This window comes from Babylonia areolata, chromosome 25 (assembly GCF_041734735.1).
Source record: "Babylonia areolata isolate BAREFJ2019XMU chromosome 25, ASM4173473v1, whole genome shotgun sequence".
Taxonomy (NCBI): domain Eukaryota; kingdom Metazoa; phylum Mollusca; class Gastropoda; order Neogastropoda; family Buccinidae; genus Babylonia; species Babylonia areolata.
In genome coordinates, this window is record NC_134900.1 from 7,565,488 (window position 1) to 7,578,142 (window position 12,655).

A 12,655-nucleotide genomic window follows, 5' to 3' on the forward strand; every position below is an offset into this window, starting at 1 on the left:
GCCTTTTGCTTTGTTTTTTGCACTTTCAGTTTAACAAAGCACTATCTACATGTCAGTGGCATTAAAACGTTTTTTTTTTGTTATGACTGTGACAGAGGCGTTTCATTGAGCGTCTGATCATTGCCGTTCTGCATCTGTTGCTGCTGAGTGTCGCCATTTACACCCGGCCTGAAGGAGACAAACTGCTGAGCTACAGCGGTCCGAGGGATGGCGTGAGTGCCTCGTCTTTCTGTCTCTGTCTCTGTATGTCTCTGTCTCTTTGTCAAGTGTGTGGGTGTGTGTGTGTGTGTGTGTGTGTTGTGTGTGTGTGTGTGTGTGTGTTGTTGTTGTTGTTGTTGTTGCTGTATATGTATGTACATATTATATACATCTTTTGTTACTGTATTTGTATATATATATGTATATCTCTCTTTCTCTCCCTCGTGTCTACTGAGCTACAACGGTCCGAGGGATGGCGTGAGTGCCTCTTCTTTCTCTCTATATTTCTCTGTCTCTTTGTCGAGTGTGTGTGTGTGTGTGTGTGTGTGTGTGTGTGTGTGTGTGTGTGTGTTGTTGTTGTTGCTGTATATGTATATACATATTATATACATCTTTTGTTACTGTATATGTATATATATGTATATCTCTCTTTCTCTCCCTCGTGTCTGCTGAGCTAAAATGGTCCTAGAGATGGAGTGAGTGCCTTCTTCTTTCTCCTTCATCTGGCAGTGACACTGATAAACACTGTGTCTGTAGTAGTAATGATAATGATGATAATGAGATAATGATACTGATGGTAACAGTAATAATTGGTTGTTTCTGTAGTGCCCATCCAAAGTGTTGTACAGTGAGGACTACATCAAGAAAATGCACTGAAGAATAAAAACAATCATACAGATGGCAGTAATAATTGTGGAGGATACAAATTTACTTTGATCCAGCTATCATCAAAACTCCTCTGTTTTAGGCAGGCCAAAAGTATAACATTAACTATGTTTATATTATACATGTAGCCATGGTGAAATATTGTCTTGCATTATTTATTCTGTTCATTGTGTTGTATTGCATCAGTTTGCATTGTATTGCATTTTAGTGAATTGTGATGTATTTGTCACAGCATATTTTTATATGAAATTTGGCTTCTCTCTTGGGCATGTAATTTGATCTGTCAGAATGGATTTGCTGGGAACACCTGTTGATGACAGGTTTATGACAGGTGCTGTGTGAGTGCAGCACAGGGGACTCTGGCTTATTTCCTCATCTGAAAGAATAGCACCCAGACCACATGTAGAAACCTGGTTCAGGGTGGAGTGAAAATCCAGGGTCGTTCAGTGAACCAGACCCAAAACCCAGTCTGTTCAGGTGCTCTGACCACTGGGCCACCTCTTCCCTCATTATTAAAGAACAAAACCATGCATGTCTTCTCTTCTTCTCATAAACGTGAAGTCTTAGGGTGGCACACAGTAGAACTGTTCGCTACATTCCTTCGGGTCTGTCAGGTGTGTGTAATAGCCTGGCTCTCTGCTAATGGTTTTTCTGCAATGTTGTCAGTCTGCTGGTTTTTCAGTCTCTCCCCCCCCCCGTCCCCCCCTACACACACTCCTCAGTGGATGTGGACAGATTGAAGAAGTGAGGTGGTTTTATTGCATGGAAGCTGTTTGAGATGTTTGTCTAACAGTCTGCTCTGTGGGCAGGTGCGTTACTTTGCTGAGGTGGTGGTGTGTGTCAGCTGTGTCATCACCATAGTCAACGAGTGTATAGAGATTGCTTCTCAAGGCTTCTGGACTTTCCTTAGAAACTGTGTAAGTAGTGTGGGCTGTTCTGCGCCACTTTCTCTCTGTCTGGTTCATACCACCTCTTCTTTCATCTCCTTCCTCGCTCTCTTAGCAGAATGGGGGTGAGGGGGGTTGTAAATATTCTGGAAGAAATGAGGTAGTGATGTTATGGACCCCCTTCCCCCACCTCCTTTGAAAGGTTTTTTGACGGGCGCAATAGCCGAGTGATTAAAGCGTTGGACTTTCGATCTGAGGGTCCCGAGTTCGAATCTCGGTGATGGCGCCTGGTGGGTAAAGGGTGAAGATTTTTACGATCTCCCAGGACAACATATGTGCAGACCTGCCAGTGCCTGAACCCCCTTCGTGTGTATACGCAAGCATAAGATCAGATATGCACATTAAAGATCCTGTAATCCATGTCAGTGTTTGGTGGGTTATGGAAACAAGAACATACCCAGCATGCACACCCCCGAAAGCAGAGTATGGCTGCCTACATGGCGGGGTAAAAACAGTCATACATGTAAAAAGCCCACTCGTGTATATACGAGTGAACGTGGGAGTTGAAGCCCACGAACGCAGAAGAAGAAGAAGAAGAAAGGTTTTTTTTTCCAATCTACAGGTCAGTCAAGGTAATAATTTATGAATGACAGCAATTATAATGAGCATATTTCAGTTTCACCTCAATGCATACACTTCAGTTGTACTGTGATATGACTTTTCATTTCCTATAATACATACTACTGATGGGCTGACTTGCCATCACTACCACTAGTTATTTTTTATTTTTCATAAAGAAGATATTTTTCTTATCTACCTGTCTCTAGAACAACTGAAAAAAAAAAATCTGTGAATTTTAGCCATGTGAGTGCGTGTTGTTGTGTTGTGGACAGTCATATCTGTGAATTTTAGCTATGTCAGTGTGTGTTGTTGTGTTGTGGACAGTCATATCTGTGAATTTTAGCCATGTCAGTGTGTGTTGTTGTGTTGTGGACAGTCATATCTGTGAATTTTAGCTATGTCAGTGTGTGTTGTTGTGTTGTGGACAGTCATATCTGTGAATTTTAGCCATGTCAGTGTGTGTTGTTGTGTTGTGGACAGTCATATCTGTGAATTTTAGCCATGTCAGTGTGTGTTGTGTTGTGGACAGTCATATCTGTGAATTTGAGCTATGTCAATGTGTGTTGTTGTGTTGTGGACTGTCATATCTGTGAATTTTAGCCATGTCAGTGTGTGTTGTTGTGTTGTGGACAGTCATATCTGTGAATTTTAGCCATGTCAGTGTGTGTTGTGTTGTGGACAGTCATATCTGTGAATTTTAGCCATGTCAGTGTGTGTTGTTGTGTTGTGGACAGTCATATCTGTGAATTTTAGCCATGTCAGTGTGTGTTGTTGTGTTGTGGACAGTCATATCTGTGAATTTTAGCCATGTCAGTGTGTGTGTTTGTTGTGGACAGTCATATCTGAGAATCTCTAGCCTTATCAGTGCATGTATTGTGTAGTATTGTATTACTCTTTGTCACAGTAGATTTTTCTGTTTGAAATTTGGGCTGCTCCCCATGGGGAGTGTGTGCCACTACAGTGCTCTCCATGGGGAGTGTGTGCCACTACAGTGCTCTCCATGGGGAGTGTGTGCCACTACAGTGCTCTCCATGGGGAGTGTGTGCCACTACAGTGCTCCCCATGGGGAGTGTGTGCCACTACAGTGCTCTCCATGGGGAGTGTGTGCCACTACAGTGCTCTCCATGGGGGAGTGTGTGTACCACTACAGTGCTCTCCATGGGGAGTGTGTGTGCCACTACAGTGCTCTCCATGGGGAGTGTGTGCCACTACAGTGCTCTCCATGGGGAGTGTGTGCCACTACAGTGCTCTCCATGGGGGAGTGTGTGCCACTACAGTGCTCTCCATGGGGAGTTTGTGCCACTACAGTGCTCTCCATGGGGAGTGTGTGCCATTACAGTGCTCTCCATGGGGAATGTGTGCCATTACAGTGCTCTCCATGGGGAGTGTGTGCCACTACAGTGCTCTCCATGGGGAGTGTGTGCCATTACAGTGCTCTCCATGGGGAGTGTGTGTGCCACTACAGTGCTCTCCATGGGGAGTGTGTGCCATTACAGTGCTCTCCATGGGGAGTGTGTGTGCCACTACAGTTCTCTCCATGGGGAGTTGTGGCCACTACAGTGCTTCCATGGGGATGTGGTCCCGTGACAGGTGCCTGCGCTGGTGGGAGGTGTATGCCTTACACGTGCTCCCAGGTCAACAATGGTGCACCTACAGTGCCTGACCACTGGGTTGTGTGTGTGTCAATAGCCGTGATCCTTGCATGGGTGGGTTATGGAACAAGACTACCAGTGCTCCCCAAAACAGAGGGTGTAATGCAAACTCAACATGTGCCCCCACAAGGAGGAGTTGGGCCACGAACCAGTGAAGGAGAAGTTTTGTTTTCCATCTACAGGCTCCCAAGGAAATTTGTACCACTATAAGTGCATATTCCTCAGTGTGTCCATCAGTGCTACTCCATTGGGAGTGTGTAGCACTTACTATGCTCTCCATGGATGATGGTGACTTGCCATCATACCCTCTTCATGGGATTTGTCATCTATGAGCTGATTCCTGTGGGAGTTTTGCCATACTAGTGCTCTCATTTGTGTGTGTGTACAGTGCATACCCATGGATTTGTGCCATATCAGTGTCTGTTGGATGTTGTGGCGTCATACAGTGAATTTTCCATGGGGTGTTGTGTGTTGGATTACAGTCTATCGTGGATGTTGCCATTACAGTGCTGTTGGGAGTGTGTGGCCATACAGTGATCCCTATGGGGGTGTTGTGTGTGTGCATTACAGTGATTTAGCCATGTGGGGTGTTTGTGGCAGTCTATCTGTGATTTTACTATGAGGGTGTGTGCCATTACAGTCTCTACGGGGTGAATTTGTGCCATTACAGTTGTTTTGGGAATCAATTGTGAATTAGCTATGTTCCATGGGGTGTTGTGGAACATACGTGACTTCCATGCAGTGGGTTTTGTGGGCAATGAGACTCTGCCATCGAGAATGTGTGTATTACATGTTCTCTTTGCACAGTGGAGTTTGTGACATTAGGCTCCCCATGGGGAGTTGTACCACTACAGTGCTCTCCATGGGGAATGTGTGCCACTACAGTGCTCTCCATGGGGAGTGTGTGTGCCATTACAGTGCTCTCCATGGGGAGTGTGTGCCACTACAGTGCTCTCCATGGGGAGTGTGTGCCATTACAGTGCTCTCCATGGGGAGTGTGTGCCACTACGGTGCTCTCCATGGGGGAGTGTGTGCCACTACAGTGCTTTCCATGGGGGAGTGTGTGCCACTGCAGTGCTCTCCATGGGGAGTGTGTGCCACTACAGTGCTCTCCGTGGGGAGTGTGTGCCACTACAGTGCTCTCCATGGGGAGTGTGTGCCATTACAGTGCTCTCCATGGGGAGTGTGTGCCACTACAGTGCTCTCCATGGGGAGTGTGTGCCATTACAGTGCTCTCCATGGGGAGTGTGTGCCACTACAGTGCTCTCCATGGGGAGTGTGTGCCACTACAGTGCTCTCCATGGGGAGTGTGTGCCATTACAGTGCTCTCCATGGGGAGTGTGTGCCACTACAGTGCTCTCCATGGGGAGTGTGTGCCATTACAGTGCTCTCCATGGGGAATGTGTGCCATTACAGTGCTCTCCATGGGGAGTGTGTGCTATTACAGTGCTCTCCATGGGGAGTGTGTGCCATTACAGTGCTCTCCATGGGAGAGTGTGTGCCATTAAAGTGCTCTCCATGGGGGAGTGTGTGCCATTACAGTGCTCTCCATGGGGGAGTGTGTGCCACTGCAGTGCTCCCCATGGGGGAGTGTGTGTGCCATTACAGTGCTCCCCATGGGAGAGTGTGTGCCATTACAGTGCTCCCCATGGGAGAGTGTGTGCCACTACAGTGCTCTCCATGGGGAGTGTGTGCCACTGCAGTATTCTCCATGGGGAGTGTGTGCCACTGCAGTGCTCTCCATGGGGAGTGTGTGCCACTACGGTGCTCTCCATGGGGAGTGTGTGCCACTACAGTGCAGCACCATCCTTTTTCTTCTCTTTTTTATGTGTGTGTGTATTGGTTTTCCTATCAAAGTGGAATTTTCTACAGAATTTTGCCCGGAAAAACACTTCCGTTGCCTTTGTGTTTCTTTACCTGCACAAAGTGCATGCAGCACACAGGACCAGAGTTGATGGTCTCCTGTTTTGTTGTGTGGTGGACAGTCGCACGCCCCGGACCAGACAGTGTACCTGATCGCCTGTCTGCTGATCCTGGCCTGCATCCCCTTCCGCGTCCTGAAGCTGAGCAACGTGGAGGACGTCCTGCTCATCATCGCTGCTCCAGGGTCCTGGTTCTTCCTGCTCTTCTTTGCTCGGTATGCATCCTGACTGCTTGGTTTGGCTTGTGTCAGAGTTATTTCCCTTTCTCTGTGTTCCCTGATGTCGTAGTTTTTTTCTGTCTTGGGTGGTTTGTGGTGTACATGAGGTAATTCCCTTCCTGTTTATTCCCAGATGTCGTAGTTTTTTTATTCTGTCTTGGGTGGTTTGTGGTGTACATGAGGTAATTCCCTTCCTGTTTATTCCCAGATGTTGTAGTTTTTTTATTCTGTCTTGGGTGGTTTGTGGTGTACATGAGGTAATTCCCTTCCTGTTTGTTCCCAGATGTCGTAGTTTTTTTATTCTGTCTGGGGTGGTTTGTGGTGTACATGATGTATTTCCCTCTCTCTCTCTCTCTGTTCCCTGATGTCGTAGTCTTTGTTCTGCTTGGGATGTTTTTGTTGGTTTTTGTTTCATTCTTTTATTCTCTTTCTCTCAGCTAGCAGGGATTATGAGTGTCTGAACCACTGGACTGTGCTACGTTTGTCCCCAGTGTTTGACACTTTCATTTCGCTGCATCTTTAGTTGGGTTTGTGTTGTTGCTAACCTGTGGGGGTTCTTTCAAAAATGATAAAAACTCTGACTAACTCTGCAAGTGTCAGTGTCTCTCGGGCTTTGGTTGGCGCCAGGATATATTCTGAATTATTCTGTGGAGTGGCCTCTTTGTGTTGAGTCACCAGTGCCCCCTTTTTTTGTGTATTTATTTCTGATTGACTTAATTGTTTAGTTGTTGTTTTTTTCCCCATATTTTGCCATGTTCTTTGTCAGAATGGCAGTTGCTTTGGGTAGGGTTTTAATTTGCTTTTTATTTTTGTAACCAGTTGTAAAATGTATTTCGGCTTACTTCCATTGGTTTAGGTGATTTTTAGTTTATGTTTAGGTGAATGTTTTGTTCCTCCCTTATTCCTTACTTCTTCTGTGCGCTCTGTTTTGGTTATTACTTTATTTTATTGTTTTATTTTGATGTTTGCCTTTATATGATTTTCCAAACAGACTGTGCACTTTGTTGTGGAACTGATTAAACAGATAAGACTGTCATGGTGTTTCTGTCACCCCCTACCCCACCCCACCCCACCCCCAAAGGAATTAAAGATTGAGACTGACTCTCTCTCTCTAAAGCCCCACAGTTAATCATGTTGAGACGTTTTAATATTTTTGAGTTTACCCCTGAAAGGGCCCCACATTGTGATGATTCATGTGTACATTGTTTCAGAGTGATTCACTTGACGGGGCCTCACGTTGTGATGTTGTTTCTGATGGTGAAGAATGACATGCGTCGATTCTCCATTATTTACCTCATCTTCCTCTCCACGTTTGCTCAGTGTACTGCCACTTTGTCGACTTTCCGTCCGTCTCATGCCGTTCTCTTCTCTGTTTTGTCCACTCACATCGTGTGTTGCTGTGGGTTGTCCTAGTTGTTGACAGTTTGACCTGTGCGTGACTGACTCGTTAACACAGCACAGTGCATGGCAAGTTTTCTTCAGGGTGTGACCTCACATAGAAGTGTGTAGTGCGGCACCTGGTTTTGCTGACACGTTGAGCATGCATGCTAACAGTGTAGCTGTTTGAATCTGGCTCTTCTTCCATCTTCCATTTGCTGCTTTTTTTTTTTAACATGTTTTTTTTTTCTTAACTCACATTGAAGGAAAGTGGAAGAATAGGAATGTTTAATACAAAGGAGCAAAAGGAGAGCATTATAAAGACTGCAGATACCAGATCGAGAGCATTATAAAGTCTGCAGATATCAGATCAAGAGCATTATAAAGACTGCAGATATCAGATCAAGAGCATTATAAAATCTGCAGATACCAGATTGGGAGCATTATAAAGACTGCAGATACCAGATTGGGAGCATTATAAAGACTGCAGATACCAGATCAAGAGCATTATAAAGACTGCAGATACCAGATTGGGAGCATTATAAAGACTGCAGATACCAGATCAAGAGCATTATAAAGTCTGCAGATACCAGATCGAAAGCATTATAAAGTCTGCAGAAACCAGATCGAAAGCATTATAAAGTCTGCAGATACCAGATCAAGAGCATTATAAAGTCTGCAGATATCAGATCAAGAGCATTATAAAGACTGCAGATACCAGATCAAGAGCATTATAAAGTCTGCAGATACCAGATTGGGAGCATTATAAAGACTGCAGATACCAGATCAAGAGCATTATAAAGACTGCAGATACCAGATCAAGAGCATTATAAAGTCTGCAGATACCAGATCGAGAGCATTATAAAGTCTGCAGATATCAGATCAAGAGCATTATAAAGACTGCAGATACCAGATCAAGAGCATTATAAAGTCTGCAGATACCAGATTGGGAGCATTATAAAGACTGCAGATACCAGATCAAGAGCATTATAAAGACTGCAGATACCAGATCAAGAGCATTATAAAGTCTGCAGATACCAGATCGAGAGCATTATAAAGTCTGCAGATATCAGATCAAGAGCATTATAAAGACTGCAGATACCAGATCAAGAGCATTATAAAGTCTGCAGATACCAGATTGGGAGCATTATAAAGACTGCAGATACCAGATCAAGAGCATTATAAAGACTGCAGATACCAGATCAAGAGCATTATAAAGTCTGCAGAAACCAGATCGAGAGCATTATAAAGTCTGCAGATACCAGATCGAGAGCATTATAAAGTCTGCAGATACCAGATCAAGAGCATTATAAAGTCTGCAGATACCAGATTGAAAGCATTATAAAGTCTGCAGATATCAGATAAAGAGCATTATAAAGACTGCAGATATCAGATCGGGAGCACTATAAAGACTGCAGATACCAGATCGAGAGCATTATAAAGTCAGCAGATACCAGATTGAAAGCATTATAAAGTCTGCAGATATCAGATCGAGAGCATTATAAAGTCAGCAGATACCAGATCGGGAGCATTATAAAGACTGCAGATACCAGATCGAGAGCATTATAAAGACTGCAGATACCAGATAGAGAGCATTATAAAGTCTGCAGATACCAGATCGGGAGCATTATAAAGACTGCAGACACCAGATCGGGAGCATGATAAAGACTGCAGATACCAGATCGGGAGCATTATAAAGACTGCAGATACCAGATTGAGAGCATTATAAAGACTGCAGATACCAGATAAAGAGCATTATAAAGTCTGCAGATACCAGATCAAGAGCATTATAAAGACTGCAGATACCAGATCGGGAGCATTATAAAGACTGCAGATACCAGATCGAAAGCATTATAAAGTCTGCAGATATCAGATCAAGAGCATTATAAAGTCTGCAGATATCAGATCAAGAGCATTATAAAATCTGCAGATACCAGATTGGGAGCATTATAAAGACTGCAGATACCAGATCAAGAGCATTATAAAGACTGCAGATACCAGATCAAGAGCATTATAAAGTCTGCAGAAACCAGATCGAGAGCATTATAAAGTCTGCAGATACCAGATCGAAAGCATTATAAAGTCTGCAGAAACCAGATCGAAAGCATTATAAAGTCTGCAGATACCAGATCAAGAGCATTATAAAGTCTGCAGATACGAGATCGAGAGCATTATAAAGACTGCAGATACCAGATTGAAAGCATTATAAAGTCTGCAGATATCAGATCGAGAGCATTATAAAGTCTGCAGAAACCAGATCGAGAGCATTATAAAGTCTGCAGAAACCAGATTGAGAGCATTATAAAGACTGCAGATACCAGATTGAAAGCATTATAAAGTCTGCAGATACCAGATTGAAAGCATTATAAAGTCTGCAGATATCAGATCGAGAGCATTATAAAGTCAGCAGATACCAGATTGAAAGCATTATAAAGTCTGCAGATATCAGATCGAGAGCATTATAAAGTCAGCAGATACCAGATTGAAAGCATTATAAAGTCTGCAGATATCAGATCGAGAGCATTATAAAGTCAGCAGATACCAGATTGAAAGCATTATAAAGTCTGCAGATATCAGATCGAGAGCATTATAAAGTCAGCAGATACCAGATCGGGAGCATTATAAAGACTGCAGATACCAGATCGAGAGCATTATAAAGACTGCAGATACCAGATAAAGAGCATTATAAAGTCTGCAGATACCAGATCAAGAGCATTATAAAGACTGCAGATACCAGATCGGGAGCATTATAAAGACTGCAGATACCAGATTGAGAGCATTATAAAGACTGCAGATACCAGATTGAAAGCATTATAAAGTCTGCAGATATCAGATCGAGAGCATTATAAAGTCAGCAGATACCAGATTGAAAGCATTATAAAGTTTGGAGATACCAGATCGAGAGCATTATAAAGACTGCAGATACCAGATTGAAAGCATTATAAAGTCTGCAGATATCAGATCGAGAGCATTATAAAGTCAGCAGATACCAGATTGAAAGCATTATAAAGTCTGCAGATATCAGATCGAGAGCATTATAAAGTCTGCAGATATCAGATCGAGAGCATTATAAAGTCTGCAGATATCAGATCGAGAGCATTATAAAGTCAGCAGATACCAGATTGAAAGCATTATAAAGTCTGCAGATATCAGATCGAGAGCATTATAAAGTCAGCAGATACCAGATCGGGAGCATTATAAAGACTGCAGATACCAGATCGAGAGCATTATAAAGACTGCAGATACCAGATAAAGAGCATTATAAAGTCTGCAGATACCAGATCAAGAGCATTATAAAGACTGCAGATACCAGATCGGGAGCATTATAAAGACTGCAGATACCAGATCGGGAGCATTATAAAGACTGCAGATACCAGATTGAGAGCATTATAAAGACTGCAGATACCAGATAAAGAGCATTATAAAGTCTGCAGATACCAGATCAAGAGCATTATAAAGACTGCAGATACCAGATCGGGAGCATTATAAAGACTGCAGATACCAGATCGAAAGCATTATAAAGTCTGCAGATATCAGATCAAGAGCATTATAAAGTCTGCAGATACCAGATTGGGAGCATTATAAAGACTGCAGATACCAGATCAAGAGCATTATAAAGACTGCAGATACCAGATCAAGAGCATTATAAAGTCTGCAGAAACCAGATCGAGAGCATTATAAAGTCTGCAGATACCAGATCGAAAGCATTATAAAGTCTGCAGATACCAGATCGAAAGCATTATAAAGTCTGCAGAAACCAGATCGAAAGCATTATAAAGTCTGCAGATACCAGATCAAGAGCATTATAAAGTCTGCAGATACCAGATCGAGAGCATTATAAAGACTGCAGATACCAGATTGAAAGCATTATAAAGTCTGCAGATATCAGATCGAGAGCATTATAAAGTCTGCAGAAACCAGATCGAGAGCATTATAAAGTCTGCAGAAACCAGATTGAGAGCATTATAAAGACTGCAGATACCAGATTGAAAGCATTATAAAGTCTGCAGATATCAGATCGAGAGCATTATAAAGTCAGCAGATACCAGATTGAAAGCATTATAAAGACTGCAGATACCAGATAAAGAGCATTATAAAGACTGCAGATACCAGATCGAGAGCACTATAAAGACTGCAGATACCAGATAAAGAGCATTATAAAGTCTGCAGATACCAGATCTTGTCGGACAGGGAAAGGACCTTGGCCTTGGGACAAACAACATGTGAAGGGGATAAAAGAAAATCGCACATGGTAAAGAAACATGTAACAGAGATGTGGAATGCATCCTGTCTAGTATTTACCCTGCACTGTTTATATCATGGGACATAGCCACCGGCCTTGTTTAGCCTCTAAAAGACCCCCATAGAATTGTGACTGACTGGAGACTGAACTCTTGTGACAAAGCATCTTACGTTCTGCAGGTGACAGCTCCCACCTCCCTCCCCTCCCCATGCCCCTCTTTGTTAGTTACACAATATAATGACTTTTTTTTCTGTGCTTTGAATAAAATTCATTTAAATCCCAGAAACGTGTGTTTGTCGCACAGAGCTGGTGTATCAGATTGTGTGGCCTGCTCTGAGGTGGACTTGTGTTTGTCGCACAGAGTTGGTGTATCAGATTGTGTGGCCTGCTCCGGGTTGGACTTGTGTTTGTTGCACAGTGTTGGTGTATCAGATTGTGTGGCCTGCTCTGAGGTGGACTTGTGTTTGTCGCACAGTGTTGGTGTATCAGATTGTGTGGCCTGTTCTGAGGTGGACTTGTGTTTGTCGCACAGAGTTGGTGTATCAGATTGTGTGGCCTGCTCCGGGTTGGACTTGTGTTTGTTGCACAGTGTTGGTGTATCAGATTGTGTGGCCTGCTCTGAGGTGGACTTGAGGTGGGTGAAAAGAGCAGCTGGCTTGTTGAAAGGACTGCTGGAGAGACAAATCTCTGTTGACACCCAGGGGCAACCTGGGCCCACCACGATGGAGCAGTGGCCTAGTAGTATTGCACTCGATTGTAAAGCAAGCGTCCTTGGGTTCCAGCCCCATGTACAGACAGGGATTTTTACTTTCACCTTTACCAGACCTGGAGTGGTGGTCTAAATGCTGGTCATTCTGATGAAATAATAAGC

The 12,655-nt window shown here is 43.5% G+C and overlaps 1 protein-coding gene across 1 annotated transcript in view; it reads left to right on the forward strand.

Annotated features, from left to right (window-relative positions):
• LOC143299692 (uncharacterized) overlaps window positions 1–12,655 on the forward strand; it is a 47,395-nt gene that overhangs the window by 16,376 nt on the left and 18,364 nt on the right. Inside the window, exons 9-11 of the mRNA XM_076613049.1 lie at window positions 96–212; window positions 1,674–1,781; window positions 6,010–6,161. Coding sequence (XP_076469164.1) covers window positions 96–212; window positions 1,674–1,781; window positions 6,010–6,161 — 377 coding nt within the window. The remainder of the gene's footprint in view (window positions 1–95; window positions 213–1,673; window positions 1,782–6,009; window positions 6,162–12,655) is intronic.